This window comes from Micromys minutus, assembly GCF_963924665.1.
Source record: "Micromys minutus genome assembly, chromosome: 16".
Lineage (NCBI taxonomy): Eukaryota > Metazoa > Chordata > Mammalia > Rodentia > Muridae > Micromys > Micromys minutus.
The window spans coordinates 16,725,071-16,746,435 of NC_137985.1; the positions used below are offsets into that span (position 1 = coordinate 16,725,071).

Below are 21,365 nucleotides of genomic sequence, written 5' to 3' on the forward strand. Positions count from 1 at the left end.
GGAAAGGTTGGGTAGGAGGAGAGGGTGTGTGTAGTGGGCCGTCCGGGAGACCGCGAGAGAGTCCAATAGAAAGCTCGAGTGCTCGAGGTGCAGTGCTGCCGTCCAATTGGCGTCTCTGTTGGACAAGCCAATCAACAGCGGCGCTGGTCTGGCGCGGGGTCAGAGCCGCGGAGGCGGAGCAGGGGCTGCGGCAGGAGGGAAGATGGCGGACGAGGAGAAGCTGCCGCCCGGCTGGGAGAAGCGTATGAGTCGCAGTTCAGGTAACTCTTAGGGGTCGCCCCCAGCCCGGGGCGAGGCCTCGCAAGCTTGCTGAAGGTGGGCTGGAGCTCCCCGGGACAGGCGAGTCGCATCACCGTCCTGCCTCGGGCATGGAGATCTGGCCTCCGCGGCATAACGGGCCGGGAAAGCCAGAAACGGAGGTAGGGCAGGCACAGGCGCACCCCAGTCCTCGTCCACCACTGGGCCCCGGTGCTCTGAGGTGACGAGGCTGAACTTAGGGGCTCCCTTGAGAGGAAGAGATCCGGATTCTGTGCAGAGGGCGTGGGCCGCCCTGCTCTGCGATCTCGGGCAGCATCCAAGACACGTGCCCGCTCATCCATCCCCCTATCGGGACCCTGCGACAGTGATAGCTCCTAACCAGGGTCAAGCATGGTGCCAAGCTATTTAAAGTCTTAAGGTCTCGTGCTCTCCCTCCTTCCATCTCTCTCCCTTCACCCTCTTCTCTTCCCTTGTCCCCACCTCCACTTCCCTTTCTCCATCTATCTCCCTTCTCCCTCCCTCCGTCTCTTCTTCCCTGGCTCATTCTCTCCCTCCTCCTCCTCCTCCTCCTCCTCCCTCTCACTACCATCTTTCAAGAGAGAAATTGCTCTCGTTTTTCAAGAGGGAGAAACTGAGGCTAGGACACGGAAAGAACTCATCTGATAATGTAGTTAAGTTACTGGGAATGCCCTTGATTACAATGATTTTTTAAAAATTATTTTTGATATAAGCGTCTCCTTCCCAGTGTCAGTGGCAACGCCTAGAGTAGCCTGCAAGCATCTCAGGTAAAGCCAGGGTGGATGCAGCCTACAGAGCTCACTTAGAATTCTTAGCTGTTAAGCATCAGGGTTCTAGACACCGCATAGGTAGGCTCTCTGAATAAACCAGCTAGGGTTATTGTCATTCACTTTCCCCCTTTTTTCTTTTTAAGATTGGTGTGTGTGTGTGAGTGTGTGTGCGTGTGTGTGTGTGTGTGTGTGTGTGTGTGTGTGTGTGAGAGAGAGAGAGAGAGAGAGAGAGAGCTCACACAAACGAGGGCAGGCACACGTGTTCACAAGCTCAGACTAGTCTTGAGTTTGCTACTTACCCAAGGATGACCTTGAACCTCTTGTGTTCTACTGGGATTATAGGTAAAGTGTTGCACTTCTTTCTAACTGGATGTGGTGGTAAGCAGCTATATTTCCAGCACAGGAGCAGGAGCAGATAGATCTTCTAGTACATGGTTATCTTGGGCTACATAAAAAAAATTTTAAAATACATGTATGGGCATTAGGCTTGCATATATATTCTATATGCATGCAATACCCACCGAGAAGCCTGAGAGGGTGCTAAGCACCCTTGGACTAGAATTTGAGACAGTTGTGAGCCTCCAGGTGGGTACTGGGAATTGAACTCCAGTCCAGTCGAAGAGCAGCTGGTGCTGTTAATCTCTGGGCATCTATCCAGCCCCATAGTGAAACTTTTACACTCTCACCCTTACATGCTACACCTGCCCCTCTGCCTAGCTGTGGACCTAATTCTTGTCATTTGTTCTCAGTAGGACTATGAAAGCCTTCCTTTCATGGGTAACACCCAGACCCCCTCGAGTTTTTGATTTGCCATCCTCTTTATGCTCCTTACTGTCACTCAGGTGACATCAGGTCCCAAGTAATGCTGCTTCCTTGCTTAGGTTATCAATGCAGAGGTTAAGAATAGAGCTTTGGGGTATCTACCTCTGTTTATATGCAGAAGACACAATTGTTGGTGCTGTGAGCAGAGATGAACGAGGTGGTGCCTGGGGTGTGTTTGGAATGGAGCATTGGGTAAAAACAGTTACACTTTATTTTTTTGGTGATATGCGTGATCCTGGGACTTGAACCTAGAACCTCCCAAATGCCAAGCAAGGGAACAAGTGAGCTAGATCCTCAGCCTTTGTTTGTTTGTTATATATGTTTGGAATTGGGTCCCATGTCCCCAAGGCTATTCTCAAACTATAGCTGAGGATGCTTTTGAAAATCTGATACTGTTTATTTTGTAAGGTGGCATTATACCATTGGAGGTCGGCTAATGGGTGCTCTCCTTCCACTTGGCAAGTCCCTTTATTTGCTAAGCCATCTAAAAGGCCTGGAGCTGTTTTATCTGATTTACTGTTTAGTGTCTGTCTGGTACCACCTAAAGCACTAACACAGTCCTGGCAGGTCCTGATGGGGACAGCGTCCTCCAGAGCTTATAGCATGGGGTAGAACAGGAACTGGGTCTGCTAAAGAAGGTACCTCCCCAGCCAGTCCTCATCCTGGCTTTCAGGATGGAGTGAGTCCTCCTCAGCCCAGCCCAGCTGAAGTAGTGCTGCTCTCCCCCAGGCCGGGTATACTACTTCAATCACATCACCAACGCCAGCCAGTGGGAGCGGCCCAGCGGTGGCAGCGCTGTAGGAGGCAGTAGCAAGAATGGCCAGGGTGAGCCTGCCAGGGTGCGCTGCTCACACCTGCTGGTGAAGCACAGCCAATCTCGAAGGCCCTCATCCTGGCGGCAGGAAAAGATCACACGGAGCAAAGAGGAGGCCCTGGAGCTGATCAATGGTGAGTAGGAGGACGGGAGCAGGGGCTTGTTGGAGGTCCTCTGTCAACTGGGCCAGAGGGGCTATCTCAGTTTCTTTTCCTTTTCTGGTGACAAAATACTCAGACAAGGGCCAGCAAGAGGATTCAGCAGGCAAAGGCACTTGCTGATAAAGTTGAGGGCCTAAGTTCCATTTTGGGGATACATGTAGTGGAAAGAGCCCTCTCCTGGGAGTTTTGTCGCCCCCACCACGGCATATATGCTTTCCTGTCGCAATAAATAAAATGCCTTCTCTAGTGTTTAGAAGAGACTCCCCCTAGCAGCCCACCTTCCGGGTTATTGTAGACTCTGTCAATCAGCATTGTCAATAAGTTGACAATAAGCATTACTCATTACGGGTCCCTTGGAGAAATGCTGTACTATACCAGGGCTGTAGCTCAGTGGTTAGAGTGCTTACAGGGAGGCTTGGTCTTAGTCTTTAGTACCCTGTGAACCTGGCGTGATCATGCAAACTGTAACCTCTGCATGGCGGTAGAGACAGAAGAGGTAAGACAGCTCAGTGAACAGAGGCACTTGCCACGAAACTTGAAGGGCTGAGTTCAGTTCTGGGGACCCTGCATAGTGGAGAAGAGCACGAACCTACTTCCTCAGTGAAGACACTGGCACATACTCACAAATAAATACATTCTTCTAAGTCCTAGGTCCTACATACTGAGGTCCAGGCCACTAGACAACCTTATCCTGAAAAGAAGTGCCTGTATTGGGATGAGCTCGGCCCACACAGACCCTTACTCTTGCCATTTGGAGTGGCCAGGTCTAGAAAGTCGGTACCCTGGTTAGCTAGTAGCAGTTGGTGAACTCTGATCTAGGAGATTCAGAGCCTCATTCAAGACTCAGTTTTCTCTTGTGTAAAATGAACATTAATCCTTACTTACCACAGAGGCCATTGTAACAATGCAGTGTTAAGAGGCAGTCTTGGTCAGTGGAAGCCATCCTGAATGTTGTCATCAGTGGGGGCCTAGGCATCTGTGGTAGGTCTGGCAAGGGACTGGTAAGGACAGAGCTGGCTCTGTAGAGGGATGAGTCTGTTTTTAACTACCTGTTTTTGGTAAATACATGTATGGTTGTTTTGCTTGTGTGTATGTATGTACAGCATATGTGTGTCTGGTGTCAGAGGAGGCTAGAAGGCTTCAGGTTCCCTAAAATTGGTGTTGGGTTTGTCAGCTACTTTGTGGGTGCTATAAACTAAAAACCCAGGTTTTTGTAAACATACCCAGTGCTCTTGACCTTCTACTGTATCCTTTCAGCCACACGTGTGTGGGAACACATGTGTTCAAGTGTGGAAGTTAAAGGACAGTTCTTAAGGGTGGGCTTTCACCTACTGTGTGAGTTCTGGGGTTTGAACTCAGATCCTCAGGCTTGGCAGGAAGTGCAAACACCTGCTAAGCCATCTTACCAGCCCTTTGTGTGATGTGTTTAAGATTATTTTATGTGTATGAGTGCCTACATGTATGTATATACACCATATGGATGCCTGCTGCCCATACAGGCCAGAAGAGGACCTCAGATCCCCAGGAACTGGAGTTATAGGCAGTTGTGAGCTGCCATTTGTATGCTGTAAACCAAACCTGGGTCCTCGGGAAGAGCCAGCCACTGCTCTTAAGCACTGGCCCAGCTCTCCAGTTTTCATAGGAAGAGCTGGTTTTTATTGAACACTGGCTCACCTTGAACCCAGAGCTTATTGGGAGGGGATCAGGTGACAGTGTTAGGAGCAATGTCTGCCCTGGCTGCTAGCCTTGGCCTGGGGTGCCATTAGTCCCCCTCTGCCTTGAGGAAACAGACTGCCTGCTTTGGAAGCAGTACCTCTGCATTCCTTCGGCAGCTCCTTTTCCAGCACTTGCTCCTCTACAGCTGCTGGACGGCAGCAGGAAGAAACCTGAGACCCAGCTGGTATCATTGCCATGTCCTTGTCTGAGACAGCCAAGCTGTGGCCAGATCCTGGCTTCCTGTTCTGTGTTGCTTTGTCCCTACTCATCCAGGGAGGCTCAGAACCAGAGTATGAGCAGCACCCTTTCCAGGCTTCAAAGATCAGCTTCCTCTGGCTGAGTGATGTCCACCCAGCCTGGGGGCTTATGGCTATGTCTCTGGCCTCCTCCTGCTGGGTCTTGGGTCTTCCCCAACCAGACCCTTCCCCTATGATCAGAGAGGGATTATCTAAGTATTTTTAGATTGAGGAACCACCCTTTTGGTTTAGTCTGTACCTTAGTCTGCAGCAACACAATGCTATAAGCTTTGTAGCTTAGTTTCTTTCTCACAGTTCTGGAAAAATCTATGCCTCATATTTTCTTCTAAAGTCACTCTCAGAAACAAGCCACCAGCAAACCTGCACCTTTCTCACTCTCCCTGTGGTCCCAGAGAGATTGCTTTTCTGGACTTGCAGATAGCTAGCTGCTTCTGTTGTGTCCTTGAGACAGGGTTTCTCTGTGTGGCCCTGGCTGTCCTAGAACTCTTCTCTGTAGACTAGGCCTCAAACTCAGACATCCATCTGCTTCTGCCTCCAAGTGCTGGCAGTAAAAGTCACCTTGGCCATCTTCACCTCCCTTTAAAGATGTTGCTTATGCAGCCCAGGCAGGACTAATTTCCCCATGTAGCCAAGGGTGACCTTGGACTTTTAACCTGCTCATCTCCGGTTCCTAAATGCTGGGATTACAGGCTTGTACTGCTGTCCCGGACAGTCAGACAGGAACCAGGACTTCTTCATAGTGCATATTGGGACACTAGCATGCAGCCCATGGCAGAAGAGTGAGCATTTAGATCTGTCAGGGGTTTGTTCTGCACCAGCCCTGACTATGGTGGTCACTCATCCCTGGGAATAATCCTCTGAAGTGAGAGCTCCCATTATTAGCCCCTTACTTTTTTTTTCTTTTGTACTTATTTGTATGTGTACAAATGTGCCAGAGCAGGCATGTGGAGGTTAGAGGACAACCTGCAGGAAAGTTGATTCTCTCTTCCTGAGGATAGAGCTCAAATAGTTAGGGATGGCACAAGCACCTTTACCCACTGAACCATCTTTCTGGCTCCCAACTGCCCCAATTCATAGGTCAGTCATTTCATGAGACTCTTAAAGCAGAATTATATCCTCTCCCTTCCCCAAGGCCATTGGAGATTGGATACTCATACGGCTGGGGAACCACAAAGCAGGGTCAGATCCCAGCAACTGGAGTCTAAAGCTGTGCCTTGTAGGTTGATGTCAAGGTGACATGTGATTGGACAGTAGAGAGGTAGGCGGGAAAAAGTCTAGGAAAGCAGAAGAGGAGGAGTAGACGGGAGATTCGGGAGGAGGCAAGATGGAAGCAAATGTGGATGTTTCTCTCGGCACATCTCTATATGAATAAGGTTGTTATAAATGTTTTATAAGGGATGGGATTGTACAAGATCATTGACTTACCTAGGTGGGCAAATTATACCAATTGGATCAGAGTATTTTGGTGTGTTGTTTGATGTGATGACTTGAGTTCAAAGGGTGTGGTGGCGGGACGCACAAAGCCCACCACAGAGTTGGGAGGAGTGTGTACAAGGCTTGGCCTTTGCATGCCAACAGCATGTAAGTAAAAGCAACACGCCAAGGTGGGTGGGGTAGGCCATGCCCGGGTCAAAAGAAGCCGGTGTCTTAGAAACCAAGACCAAGTACTGCTAAGATAAAGATGTCCCACAATGGCATGTGGCCCTATGGGAGGCGGCACTGGCTCGGGATAAAAGGTTATAACCCATTTTTATATTTACGGCAACAGGGCCTGCTACTCTCCTAAACCTCAGGGACTGCTGAACCCACACGTGTCTACAGAAATGGACATTCAGCTGTTATGCTTACTGTCTAGGGGGTTCCTGAAATCCTGTCTTAATCACTGCTCTACCGTTCCATTGCTGTGAAGAGACACCATGATCAAGGCAACTCTTATAAAGGAAAGCATTTAGTTCGGGCTGGCTCACAGTTTCCGAGATTAGTCCATTCTCACCAGGCCAGGGAGCGTGGCAACACAGATGGCACTGGAGCAGGAGCTGAGAGCTTTACATCTGATCCACAGACAGACAGACAGACACACTGGGCCTGGTGTGGGTGTTTAACATCCAGCCTATCCCTAGAGACACTTCTTACAACTAGGCCATACCTACTAAGCATTCAAATAGATGAACCTATGGGGCCATTTGTATTCAAACTACTACAACCCCAAAGCAAATAGCCCTGTCCAGTCAGGGAATCCGGCCTCAACCCTGAACACAAGTCCAGGTAACGAACAGTGAGAGATAGCCTTGTCTCCTTCTAAAGAGTAGTGATAAGCCCCCATTTTCTTCCTCATGGATAGTTTCTGCTTCACTTATTCATTAATTCCTTAGCCACCAGGAATTCCTATCTTGAGCACGGGTCTAGATACGGGAGTGGGAATCGGTGGTAAATGAGGCCCCTGGATAGATTTCTTTTTTTGATCACTGTGGAGCCTAATGCAGAATGCATGGCTGACCAACACTCCAGGAGTTGAAGCAGAAAGGTTGAAGATTCAGGGATAGCCTGGGCTGTGTAGGAGGCTCTGTCTCAGAAATAAAAAGACAGAGTCCTTCCCAGGCTAGCTGGGAAAACTTTGAGAGCTGCTCGGGTCAGGGTGTCTGTGTGTCATGACAATGAGTTAGAGAGAAGTCAGGGAGAGGGTGGACTGTCTTATGCTGTATCAAGGGCTTTCTTGCCCACCTCAGGTGCTACCCAGGTGCCTGTCAGTCTCCTCGCCTAGTGTCTGAATGTGCATAACACAGTCTCATGCACCCATATACATGTGCATTGTGCTCCCAAGATGTGAGTTATACAGACACGGTACTGTGGTCTCACTCCTGGGCCTAGGTCCTTTAAACTTTTTGGTTGTTTGTCTGACTTTGTTTTGGTGGGGGTTTGATGGTTGGTAAGGGTGTATGAAGGTCAGAGGACACAACTTGCTGAAGTTCCTTCTGTTGTAAGTCCTGGGGATAGAACTCAGATAGTTAGGCTTTGTGAGAAGGGATTTTTGTTGTTACTGTTGTTTTTTAGGCTTTGCTTCAGTCACTATTCACCTTCTTCCTAGCAGCCCTGGCTTCCTGACCCTGCAAGAGAGTCATGGCCCAGTATGGCCACTTTAATGTCTCCTGGGCTCTACCAATACAGTCTGGCACCTTGCCTATGGGACCATTGTGCGGGTGCTCACATAGCCCTTACAGCCTCACCTCAAGGTCTTTTCAAAATGTCCTAGTGAGAAGATGTCACCAGCTCCTATGCAGAGCTAGACCTTTGGGTCTCCAGAGCCCTGAGATTGCCCCAGGAATAGGGGTGGGCAGTCATCTGCTGTGAGATTCCAGCTCTGTGTCCAGGCCTGAAAAGAGGTCACTGCGTGTGTGGGTGCTTATGTTTTGATGTACCTATGGATGACAACCTGGCTATTCAGGTCATATTATGGCCATAGGTGTATGGGGATGGGGGGTAGGTTTGCACTCTAGGGACATGCATGTGGGAGGACTGTCTTCATGGGTGCACATAATAAGAGCACATGATAAGGGTGTGGTTGCTCGGGCATGAGGGTGTAGGAAGTGCTGTGGGTAGTATCAGCATAAATTTTTAGGGAACAAGGTGCACAGGTTGGACAGGTCTGGCCCAGCTCTTTCTACACCCTGTCTGGCCTCTGTATCTGATGTGGGCCTCTCCCCTTGTATCCCTACAGGCTACATCCAGAAGATTAAGTCAGGAGAGGAAGACTTTGAATCTCTGGCCTCACAGTTCAGTGATTGCAGCTCTGCCAAAGCCAGGGGAGACCTGGGTGCCTTCAGCAGAGGTGGGCAAGAGTAGGCACTACCACACCTTCCCTACAGTGTTTGGGTGGAAGGGCCACAGAAGGGAGGGAAGCTTAGGAGGGATGACACTCCTGCATAGGCCTTCCAGTCCACCAGGTGGCAGCATAGCTCTCCTCAGGCTTCCTGGTCTGTGGGTTTTTTTGTATTGCAAAAGGAATATAAAACAAAACGTCCTTGGTGTCTTTCCTCCCAGGATCATTGTCGCCCTCACAGGCCCATCAAGGTGACTCTTATTTTGTCATTGGCATCTTCTGGTAGAGCTATAGGAGGGGGTCACTGAGAACTCCAGCATCTGTGCCCCAGAATTGTACTCCCCCCACTTTGGCAGGAGGGGGAGATGGGCAAGGGAGGCAACCCAGAGCCAAACCTGTCTGCCAAGGGCAGAGGAATTAGATCCCTTCTTACTCCTCCCTCTTCTCTCTTTCATCTCTTTGGCATGGGCTGGAATTGTGAGGTTTGGGCACCTGCCTAGGAGAGGGGGGCAGCAAGCCTCTGCTGTCAGCCCTGGTTACCTCCTTGCAGGACAGATAATGTTCAGCTAGGAACCGGGACAGCACAGCTTTGCCTACAATCCCTCATGCTGTCCTTGGGCTCCCAGAGCCTCCTTAATGAGCCTGTGGCCCTCAGCTGAGCTGCAGCTCAGCACTACAGTGACAGGGCTCTAAACCCCATGATGGATATACTTGCGACTGAATACAGGCAGGAGCCCCATGTGCTGTGCAGTCTGCACCTGACCTCCACTGCCTCTGCTCTTCCACAGGCCAGATGCAGAAGCCATTTGAGGATGCATCGTTTGCTCTCCGGACGGGGGAGATGAGTGGGCCAGTGTTCACGGATTCGGGCATCCATATCATCCTGCGCACAGAATGAGGCAGGCACCTGGCCAGCCTGCTTGGGCTGCCACAGCCCGTGGACACCCTTCCTGCTACTGTCACACAGTATTTATTGTTCCTAAAAGGACTGGGAGGGGGGCTCTGAGATGGGGACTCAGAGCATCCTGCTCCTTGTTGCCCCCATTTGTGACTGTCCTAGCCAGGTTCCTTCTGGAGGAATGGACTTCAGAAGGGCAGTGGGGGTGGGGAGGCCCCCAGGCTCTGGGGATCAGAGGTGACCTGATCCCCCAGGTCTCAGAGGCAGGCAGGAGGGTCTTTTTTCTTGTTAGTTATATGCTCTGTTCTTCTGTTCAGTTGCAAAAAGCAGACGCTCCATACCTGGCGATGCAGCAACTCAGCCTCAGGGTGTGATGTAGCACCCCACGCACCTTCCATTAAATCTGGAACCACTGGTTGGTGGTCCTGTATCATTACCTTCCTGGTGAGGTGTGGAGCCCTTGTCTCAGGGATGGGACTTTTACCTACCATGCCCTAAGCCCCGGTGTCCAAACTGTTCTCCAGCTTTAAGAAGCCTTTTCCACTAGCTAAACTCCCAGGGCAGCAAAGTACCTCCAAGCCCCACCAGTCCAGACCCAGTTGTATAAGCCCAGTGAGGACTGTTAAAGTATGCGTAGACCACCCCATCCTCCACCGCACTTCCAGCTGTTAGCTCTGGAAAGGTCCTGGAGGAACCTGGCTCAGCATCTGTCTTGGCACACTCCCAGTGCCCACTCCACCCCACCCCACCCCACCCCCAGCACACAGACAGACTGCTTAATTGGTGAGAACAAATCATATCCAGCATCTGCCACCCACTTCTGACTGGTTATTCCTGGGTTCAGCCATCAGACCTAGCACTCTCCAGGTGCTGTTTCCATGGCAACAGAGGCCCCCTCAACTGGAGGAGAGGGGGGCTTTATCAGCTCTCATAAGAACAGAAGTCCTGGTGGAGGGGGCTGGGAAATGGATATTGCTTTGAGTGGCAGGTGGAAAGAAGAGGGCTCTCCCACCTTGGGTAGGGCTCTGTGTCTCCTACAACTGCCTGAGCCTATGAACTAAGGGCGCAGAATTGAATCAGGGTTTCTGTATATACCCACAAGTAATTGGGGGCGGGGGCTCTCACCAGCAAGGCTTGGGAACCAGAGCAATATTAAGCTTGGACCCCAAGAGAGCCCTCCCTCCCCACAGGCCTGAGTCTCATGAACAGTCACCTGAGCCTGCTCCCATCTGGCTGCTTTCTAGAGCAATCGCTCTTTGCCAGCTGCCTGCTGGAGCATTTGTCATTAGGAAGGTTTAATGAGTTTTTTCCCAGCTCAGACAGCACAAGCTGAGCTGAGTTAGCTTATGTTCTCCAGCAAAATGTTCTCCAGTGGGCCGGTGGACTCAAGGCAGACAGTCACAATTTTGCTGTCTTGCAACAGTTGGGACTGCAACTCAGGAGGCAGTGCAACCCTACAAGTATCACGGGACCTTTGGGAGAAGAAGAGGACCCCTATTTTAGCTCGGAATACCAAGGGCTCTGGAAGGTTCTCCCTAGGGCCACTGCCACATCTTACCCACTGCCTGCACGAAGCAGGTATTACCATAGTGGTAATTTGTGCATCCCTGTGTGTGACTTGGTATTTGTGTTCTGTATGATCCCAACCCTCTGTCTAGGGTCTGTCCTTTGGACCCCTGCCAACCCCTTCTGTCTGTACAGTTGTAAAAACCCAAGACTGAACACTGCTGTTAGATAAATGAGCCCCAGGAGCCCACTCAGTGTCCCCAGCATATATTATTAACTACCTGTGGTTTCCCTCACCTGCTCCAAGTTCCCACCCAGACCTGCTTCTGGGAACTGGCTATAAATTCTGGGCCTTTAGGATGTCAACAGTGTAACAGCCCCCACCCCCAAGGGATGAAAACTTCTTTTTGTGCAGACTTCACTGCTCCTTCTTAATGGACTCTTAGACCAGACAAAGGATTCTTGGTTACTGCTGCAGTAGGGAATGGCAGCTTCCTAATTATAGCCAAACGCTCATCCATGATTTAGGGCAAGTTGGTTAATTCAGTACCACGTAGCTCAAGACAAATGGATGGATGTGATGGATGGATGAGGAGGGCAGGCCCCAGTGCTCATCCTTTGTATGCAGTGTGTGTGTGTATTTGTACGTTAAGTGTATGTGCATTCAGGTGCACATGTGTGTGCATGTGTTCATTGACTGCATTCATTAAGTGTGTAAGAATGACACAGTGGGTAGGTGTGCTGTCAGATGCTCTGGCCCAAGTAAACACTCAGTGCCCATGTGACAGACATGTTTACATTGGTCCTGTCTTTATGGAAACATGGCTCTAGACACAAGTATAGTCTGAGATCATGACTACCTTGAGCACAAGTCACAGGAAGGAAACATGCAAACATCTTTTCCTTATTTGGGATTTTGAGACAAGATCTCACCTGGGTAGCACCAGCCTCCCCAGAACCAGTATGTCTGGTGGGTTCCTTCTTGCCAAGTCTTTGGTAGCATAAAGTCTGTCATGCTAATCCAGGGCTTTATTCTTTTTTCCCCAGTGTCATGCTTGTTCACTTACGTGAGAATTAATTGCTCTTCTCGAGGATGCCTTTAGAAATTGGTTTTAAATGAGTGCATTAGGCAGCCCCATTCATTATTCATGGGGTTCCTTCCCAATGTGGCATCTGGATCTGAGTTCCCGGAGATGATTTAATCACAGAGGCCATTAATTAGAGCTAGGGACAGCAGCCTCCTGGTAGCCTCAGCAGGGTGGGGTCATAGCCAGTGGAGACCTGCACATGCTGTTCCTGCTGTGGGTTTAGTAGCTGGCGTGGGAGATGGGAGGCAGCATGTGTCGGTCACTGCTCTGGAGTGGCCCCTCGTTTTTATGATGCCTTGGCCTCAGCCTTCCTGAAGCTGTGACTTTAATACAGTTCCTCATGTTGTGACCCTCCAACCATAAAACTATTTTTGTTGCTCTTTCATAACCAATTTTGCTACTGTTAAGAACCATAAATCTTTGGAGATAGAAGTTTGTCAAGGGATCTCAACCCACAGGTTGAGAACCACTGTGCCCTTGTACCACGGACATGGCTGGCACGAAGCCCTCGTGCTGTGTCTCAGTTGGCAAAATACTTGCCTAGCATAAGTGAAGCCTTGGGGTCCATCTTCAGCATCATTAAAAACCAGCCATGGTAGTGGAGTTAGGATCAGGAAGATCAAAAGCTCAAAGTCACCTTTGGCTACATAGAGCCTAGTCTGTGCTGTGTTGGCCCATTTCCCAGCCAGTGCTTCATCCTGTCCCTGAAATGCCAGAGCTAGGAGCAGCAGGCCACTGCTGCCTAAGCCTATCATACCACCTGGTTTTTGTTCGGTTGTTTTGGTTGGTGCTTGGGTTTTTTGTTTTGTTTTTAGCATAGGGAATGAATAGATTTATTAAGGGAGACAGAAATGACTGGTGCAGGTGACCTAAGGAGGGTCTGATGGCTCCATTCCATCCTCACTGCCACCCAGGACTCCTATCCCAGCCTCTTACAGAGTAGTGGGGTTTGCCCAAAACCTGGCTAGGACAAGTCTTGCAATTAACCTGTATGGCTTGTGTAAAAATGATTTCTGCAGTTACAAAGCGGAGAATTGGGGCCCCTAACCTTTCTCAGAAGCAGCCAAATTGTTAAAAAGCCATTAGAACAAGACAGCTTATCGATGTGCTGGTGTGATCAGTGAGACAGCACTGGAGAATGTCCACTGAAGGCCAGTTTTCATCTCCATAATAGAACTCTGTGTTCTGATCCAGTTGCTTTTAAATTAATTGCTTTTGATTGAAACACCTTTGGGTTGGGTGGGCTCCTCCAGGGGCTAACTAGCCCTGGGAAGGCTGTTACAAGACTCCCACCTCGGGTCACAGCTGTAAGCACTGGGAGCCAAGTCTTCTGCAATTACCACTGGGTACAAAACAACCCAGGCACCAAATGTCAAAGGTCCAGTTTATTCTGGCAACCCAGAAATAAAATGTAAACAATAAATTTAAAAAAACAAAATCCATGCACTCAGATCCAGGGATAGGGTGAGAGTGAGGGACAGAATGTGGAGAACTGGGAAAGGAAGAAAGGGGGAGTGGATAGAGGAGAGGTTCAGTCACTAAGGAAGAGAAGCATCCATAAAAAGGCAGAAAGACTGGGAAGTGGAGTATCAAAAGCAGAGATCAATAAAATGAAGAAATGCATGGGATACAGAGAACAGAAAGCTGGGCTGGGAACGTGGGAGAGAAGGAATCTAGGAAGACAAGGGCATGGGGGGGCACATCTCAGGCGATGTAGGAAGGCTCCCCACAACCTTTGCAGGGTTACCTAAGGGTCCCCAGCAGTGCTGATGACATGGAAGAGGGTAACGTTGTACAGCACCTGGTGCCCGTTGTTCCAGGTATATAGGGCCCGCTCCCTGGGGTTGTAATCCAGCATGGAGATGTGTGAGTACTGGTTGTGGAAGGGCACATCCGTGTACTCATAGCTTGACGTGTTGGTGAAGTACGCAAAGTAGACCTTGGCTCCGGCCAGGTGAGAGTTGGTCACGTAGAGGACACCACAGATCATGAAGGCCTCGCCAGCGCTGCGCTTAGGGTACCCAGTGTCCCAGGACCTCACAACCTCCAGGGTGTGAGGATCCAGCCGGCTGACGACGATGTTGCCCGCGTTCTGGTTGGTGGTATACACAGCCCACAGCCCGCTCTCGTCTACCATGAAGTCCATGTCCGAGAAGCCACCCCAGGAGTAGGGGAAGGTGTTATTGTAACCAGCCCCCGGGAGACTCCTCTGCACCAGCACTGAGCGGGACCGGAAGTGGTACTTGACCACTACATTGCTCTGGTACTTGTTGTAGAACAGAGAGCCGTTGTATACCACATGGCCCGTACCTGCCCATGGCTGTGGCAGCAGATGCTGAATGAAGTTCTGGCCTTTGATGAAGTCTCCCAAAGTACGGAACTCAAGCACTCGGCGGCCTTTGTAATAACCATCCATGTACCAGACCTGTGAAAGTAGCCGCCAGTCACTGGAGGGGCTGTAACCTGTGACCTCCCGGGACTGGCCAACCAGGCAAGATCAACCTTTGGTCATCAGGGTCAGCCATTATCAGCATGTTGCTACTTAGTCACAATCTTCCCTAGGATTTTTGTGACTGGTTATAGTTTAGTGGGTAAAGCCTGAGTTTGGATCCCAGCATCCATAAAGCAGCTGGGCACAGTGTGTACAGCTGTAACCACGCTTCGGGGGAATTCAGAGATCTTTGCAGCTCACCAACTAGCCAGCATAGCCACATTAATGAGCTGCAAGTTCTGTGAGAAATCTTGATTGGGGGGAAGGGGGTTGGAAGGGCCAGGAAGATGGCTCCATGAAGTTCACTTGCTTTGCAAGCACAAAGATTGCCTGAACCCAGAACCCATCTGAAAAGCTAGCCAAGGCCACATGTGCTCTTGAGAGCAGAGACAGGAGGATCAGCAGGGGCATGCCGGCTGCTAGCCTAGCTCAGAGTTAGCCAGAGAGCCTACATCCAGGACTAAGGCTGAGAGTGATATAACATGGCACCTGACATCCCTGGCCTCTGAGCACACACACCTTTACACAAACCTCTACACATCAAACATACACTAGTGTAAAAAAGAGAGGAGACACTAGAAAGCAACAGAGAAAAACGTTGACTTCTGGACTCCGCATGCAGGAGCACATGCCTGCCTACGCACATACCTTTATGAGCACACAACTAAAGGACCCTAAACTAGTGGTTTTGACCTGAAGATCAGGGAATGTTTTGCCTTTAGGAGGCTTACTGGGATCACAGATTCACTGGACACTGGTTTGAGAATGTTCACTGAACAGCTATTGGGTAAAAGAGGTTACTCTGATTTCACCATATTGTTTGGTTTGGTTTTGGTTTTTCATTCGTTTCCTGAGTAGAGTCTTAACTGTGGTAGCTCAGGCTGGCTTAGAGCTCATTTTGTAGACCAAACAAGCATTGATCTCACAGAGATACACCTACATCTTCCTCTGAGTGTTGGGATTAAAGGAGTTTGCCACCTTGTCTGGCCCTAATGCATTGTCAGTGGCTAACTCCTGTAAGCACAAGATGGCCGGCATGTCACTGACCCTCTGCAGCTTCACTGTCAGCGCCGTGCTAAAATGCATTTGTGAATGCCCTCATGGAGCTAAGACTTAAGAACTTCAGTGTTGAAGGATAAAAAAATACAAGAACAATATGAAGGCACCTGCCCACGTGTCTCTGGCTAAGAATGGACAGGACTGGTTAAGTTCAAATCCAATTCCAAACTAACCAGTTGGATGGACCATGGTCATCTGCTGAGGCCAGTGATCACAGTGGAGTGGTGTGTGACACTTTATCACCCACCGTGACGGTTAGCTTTTAAGGATGTATTATGTACTTTATGTATGAGAGCTCTATCTGCATGTATACCTGCACACCAGAAGAAGGTATTGGATACCATTACAGATGGTTGTGAGCCACCATGTAGTTGCTGGGATTTGAACTCGGGACCTCTAAAAGTGCAGCCAGTGATCCATCTCTCCACCTTGCAATGGTTAGCTTTGGCTTGGAACAACTGGGAGTTACCTAGGAAGTGAGTCTCAGTGAGAGATTGTCTACAGAGTTGGGCTGTGGACATGTCTGTGGGGAATTGTCTTAATTGTTCATTAATGTGGGGAGACCCAGCCCTTTGTGGGCAACACCACTCACTAGACAAGGAGTCCCAAACGGTATGAGGATGGAGAAACTGAACTGAGCACAGGGAAGAATGCATGCACACGATGATCCTGTCTGTGGCTGTGACTGACTCGCTGTTTGGAATCCCTGTCTCGACTTCTCTACAACGATGGACGTTAGCCTGGAACTGTAAGTTAAACTAGGCCCTTTCTTCCCTAAGTTACTTTTTCTCAGGAGTATTTTATCAGCCACGGAGATGAAACAGGCAGAAGCCAAAGGAGGACACTGGGTGTCCTGCTGTGTTGCCCTCCACCTCATTCCTTTGAGACAGGGTCTCTAACTTAACCTGGCGCTGTAGCCAGTAAACCCCAGTGATCCCACAGCACGGGTGCACATGGCCACTTGTGGATTCTGGGGTTTGAACTCAGGTCCTCGTGTTCCTGGAGCAGGCACTCTTGCCCCTGTGCCACCTTAATTCTGCAAGTACTATATGATGTCTGCACCAGGACAAGATTGCCTAACTACAGTTCTCAGAATGCACCTCCCAGTGTCACCCTGCCACCATACCCTCTGACAAGGACAGGAGAACCTCGGTCTTGTGGTCACTATGCAGTCAAGGGAAGGTCCAAAGACCCAGGATGATGGAGTACAAGTCACGTGTACGACTGCCTGCTTCCAAGCCTGGCTGCCTCAGTTCAATCCCCAAGCCCCACATAGCAGGAGAGAATTGACCCAAGCAAGTTGTCCTCTGACCCCCACACACACATGTTGTGGTGCACATGTACACATATGTCCATGTGTGCACACAAACCAAGTAAATAATAATGTAATTATTTCTAAACAGTAAGTGGGCTGGACACAGTAGTAGTACACACCCCTCATCCCAGCGCTCGAAGTGGAGACAGACAGATCTTAACTCCAGCTCCAGGGACACCCAATGGCCCTTTCTCCTTCAAGGGCTCTACCCACCTCCCCATACACACCCACGAGTTAAAAAATAATAAAAATGAAACCTAAACTCAGAGTCACAAGTGTGGATTCCCCGGGCGCCTGCAGGCAGTCACTGGAGTGGGCTAACTCACCCGGCTGTCTGCACTGGGGGCCATTGTGTCCGTCATCCAGGAGCCGAAGCGGGACCCCATGGCCCGGATGGTAATGGGGTTACTGACGCCTGTCAGCTTCCCGCAGCCTGGGAGATGGGAACAGTGAGAGTGAGGATAGAATGCCGCAAGAGCTCCGGGAAGGCAGGACGCTGGTTGCACTGGGAAGGGCTAGGGTCAAGGGTCAGGGAGGAAACCTGGGTGTGATGTCAGGATGCCAACATGGACATAAAGGGTTGAAAATGAGCCAAAGCTACTTCCAGCTTTGGGACCTGATGTGGCCTTGGGGTTGAGGAGACCAAAGAGGGAGGTTTAGCAGTTAGATGCCAAACCATACCTTAGCTTTGGAGCACACAGGCAGCATTAGGGTTGGGTGTGGAGATGGGGTTGGGGGCAAGTTTCAGGGTCAAGTCATACCCAGCTTCTGCGCGCAGGCATGGAGTCGGGCCTCCAGGGCCATCACACGCTGCTGCAAGTCCTCGTACCCGTAGGCACCCATTTCCTCCTGGATGGTAGCCAGGTTGCCAGAGAGGTTCCTCACCTCCTCCCGCAGGCGCACAATGGTCCGCGTGTCTGCTTTGTACTGCTCCAGCACTGAACTCAGGGGCAGCAGCTCTGTCATCCTGTCCTTTAGTTCCTGCTCACCAGGAGAAAATGGCCGCCAATCCGACCCCTGACCCTTGACCTATACCTTCACCCTATCATCTTGGATACAATGTGCATCCCTTGCCGATGGATGCCCCAGATCCCAGCCAACTCCTCATTTCTTCCCGGATATGGCCCCGCCCTTGAAACTCAGGTCCTGTGGCTTTCACAGCAATCACTCTTACCGCAGCACCTCCCCCAGACCCTCCAACCAGAGCTCTTGACGTCAGAGCTGAACTCAGAAGAACCCACCTGAAAGCTTTTGGCTGAGGCTGACCCATCGGCCGCCCTGAGCCTTGCATCCAGGCTCCGCATGAGGGTCTCCATGCTTCGAACATACTGGAGATCCCGGTATGTCCTTAGCTCAAGTACCTCCATGGACTGAGACACATTCTGGACCTAGAAGGAGAACCATTCAAGAAACAAGCTCCTCTTCCCAGCCACGGACAGAAACAGGTGGCAAGGACCGGCACAGATGCCTCACACGTGTCACCTCCTCTCCGACGCTTGACTTCACCCTCCTGACACAGCAAGGCAGAGGGTAGGTTTTCCAAAGTGAAGACTAGAACCAGGTGCAACACACCCGTAATTCCAGCACTTGGACGTATAAATGAAGGGTCAGAATTTCAAGTACATGCTTTTAGTCCCAGCACTAGGGAGGCAGAGGCAGGTGGAACTCTGTGAGTTGGAGGCCAGCCTGGTCTACAAAGTAGGCTTCAGGACAGCCAAGACTACAAGGGGGAAGTCCTGTCTTGAAAATCAAAAAAAGAGCAGGGAGTGGTGGGTCACAGTTGTAATCCCAGCACTCAGGCTAAAGAGTTCCAGCTCAGCCAAGACTACAGCACTGGTCAGTCTGGGTCAGAGTGTAACCTTGCTTCTAACCAAAAACAAAAACATCGGTGAGAGGATCCTGGGGCTTTATCTCAGTAATAGAGTGGTTCTTTGGTGCACAAAAGCCTGGATCTATCCCCAGCATAAACTGGGTGGTTCCTTCTTGTACACAATCCACTTGGGAAGTGGATTAAGGAGGATTTGAAGTTCAAGGTTCTCCTTGGATTCACAATGAATTCAAGAGCAGCCTAGGTAGACATCACTAGTCATGCCTTGAGCTATTTTTTCAGCCACTATGACTAGTCAGAGGGCACTATGTGAAAGCCCACAGCTTTGGGGAAAAACAGTTTCAGTAAGGGGAGTGGACAGAGCAGGATTCTGAGATGGGGGGGGGGCGTTGCAAGTCACCAGGTGCTCTCTGTCATCGAGCCTCAGCTTCCTCCTCTGTTCAGGGAGGGGGGTAGTTATAAGCATCACAGCTGACAAATGGGCAGTGACAGGGACTTCAGTCAGCAAAGACTCTGAAACATCCTGGAGACAGATGAAGTGAAGGCAGCCAGGGTGCAAAGGAGTGTGCATGCAGGTGTGTATGTGTGCATATATATCTGTATATCTTAGTGCGTATGTGTCTGTGTGCATACATGTCTGTGTGTATGCACACATGTGTTTGTGTGTATATATCTATGAAAGTGTGTGTGCATAAATATCTATGTATGTGTGTGTATTTGTACATACATATCTATGTCAGTGTATATATGAGTATGTGCATACACATCTGCATACGTGTGTCTGGAGACCAGAGATGGATGTTGCTAGTTTTCCACAATAACCCTCCACCTTACTTTTTGAGACAGGGTCACCAAACCTGAAGCTCATACTTCAGCCAGACTGGTTCAAGTTCCCAGCTATTCCTGTCTCCCCTGTAAAATGTTTTAAAATTACATTTATCTGTTTGGTATGTGGCAGTCTGAGGGCAACTTGTAGGAGCTCATTCTCTCCTCTAACTGTGTGGGACCTGGGGGTTGAACTCAGGCCATAATGCTTGGTGGCACTCAGCAGGATCTTCCTGTGTGGTCCAGGCTGGACTAAAGTGTGAGCAGGCATTGTGCCTCAGCCTCCCGAGCCCTGGTATTATAGGTGTGCACTCCCACTCCCAGCTGCACAGTTTGCACAAGCCTTGACGAACAGCAGGCGAGGTCAGAGTGCACAGAACAAACTCAGACGTTGCCCCTGACGCTACAATCTTCCCAGCGCTATAAACATGTGGCCTGTCTTACTAGGGAACCTGGAATGAGCGAAGAGATTCACCTGGAAGACAAAAGCAGACAAATGCCTGTCATCCCAACACTCCGGAAACAGAGGCAGGAGGATCGGAAGTTCAAAGCTTTAGCCACATAGTGAATTTTAGGACAGCCTGGGCTACATAATACTATTTCAAAAAAGGAAGGTAAACAAGCTGGACGTGGTGGTGCACACTTTCAATTCCAGCACCAGGGAAGTGGAGACAGGTAGATCTCTGTGAGTCTGAGGCTAGTTTGGGTCATATAGGAAGTTCCAGGCTAGCCAGAGAGAGCGTTAGCCTGTCTCAAAATAAACAACAATAACAACAACAAGAAAGGTAAATTCAAAATATTTAATAGAGCTGGGTATGTTTGCAAATGCCTTTAATCCCAGCACTGAGGAGGCAGAGGCAGGTGAATCTCCAAGTTCAAGGCCACCCTGGTCTACAGAGTGAGTTCCAGGACAGCCAGGGCTACATAGAGAGACCCTGTCTCAACAAAACCAAAGAAAACAATTAATACAAATGTAAATAAAAAATAAAAGAAAGAAATTTTAAAACTACCTAGACAATATCTCAGTCATTGGCTGGATCTTTAGCTCAAGGTACCTAGCTGGATCTTCTGTGGCTTAGCCTAGATGGTGACAGGTTCAGTAGGAAGCAAAAGGGAAGATCAGTCCTTCCCCAGTGCCTGCCAAGTCCCTACCTTCTCCATGAGCTGCCGAAGTTCTCTGCTCCGACCATCTCTGGCGCAGGTGCTCTGCGCAGGAATCACAGCAGTGCAGATGCATTTGCCATCCGGCGCCTGGGCGGATGTATAGAGTTGCCAGCCCTCTTCTGGGCTCTGGAAGAGAGTCTGCAGAGGAAACGATGTAGTCAGAGACTAGGGACCCAAAGAGGGGGTTCCCTTCCATCTTGCTGGGGAGGATAGAAGCTCATGAGGACCTCAGTTCAGACCCACAGAGCCCACGGAAAAAGAGAGTGACAGAGTCAGGCTCTCTGGCCTGGACAACTGTAAGGCTGTCTCAAACAAGAGGTGGCAAGTACCTGAGGAACATCACCAGCTGAGATCTTCCTCTGATCTCTGCACACACATACAAGTGCATACCAGCGCACACATGCACACACAAGGGGAAAAGCACTTACCACACCACTGTAAAGACCTGAGTTTGGTACCACACAACCCACATAAAGCAGACACTGGAGATGATGTCTGTAACCCTAACACTACATCAAGGCGGGAGGTACGGACAGGAGAATCCTGGGCCCTTGGACC

The 21,365-nt window shown here is 50.0% G+C and overlaps 2 protein-coding genes across 4 annotated transcripts in view; one reads left to right on the forward strand and one right to left on the reverse strand.

The window, feature by feature from the left end:
- The first annotated feature begins 145 nt into the window (after positions 1 to 145).
- PIN1 (peptidylprolyl cis/trans isomerase, NIMA-interacting 1) lies at positions 146 to 9,972 on the forward strand. Its single transcript, XM_080929973.1, has 4 exons — positions 146 to 260; positions 2,598 to 2,816; positions 8,532 to 8,642; positions 9,422 to 9,972. Exons 1-4 carry the CDS (start codon positions 203 to 205, stop codon positions 9,529 to 9,531), a joined length of 498 nt encoding a protein of 165 aa, XP_080786099.1. The 5' UTR covers positions 146 to 202; the 3' UTR covers positions 9,532 to 9,972.
- Positions 9,973 to 13,872: 3,900 nt separating this feature from the next.
- The window catches only part of OLFM2 (olfactomedin 2), a gene marked incomplete at both ends in the record, with an annotated part of 76,971 nt that continues 69,478 nt past the window's right edge, over positions 13,873 to 21,365 (reverse strand). For all 3 annotated transcript variants that reach the window (XM_080930262.1, XM_080930263.1, XM_080930261.1), the window contains 5 exons: positions 13,873 to 14,550; positions 17,317 to 17,423; positions 17,752 to 17,971; positions 18,232 to 18,378; positions 20,796 to 20,945. In XM_080930262.1, coding sequence (XP_080786388.1) covers positions 13,873 to 14,550; positions 17,317 to 17,423; positions 17,752 to 17,971; positions 18,232 to 18,378; positions 20,796 to 20,945 — 1,302 coding nt within the window. The remainder of the gene's footprint in view (positions 14,551 to 17,316; positions 17,424 to 17,751; positions 17,972 to 18,231; positions 18,379 to 20,795; positions 20,946 to 21,365) is intronic.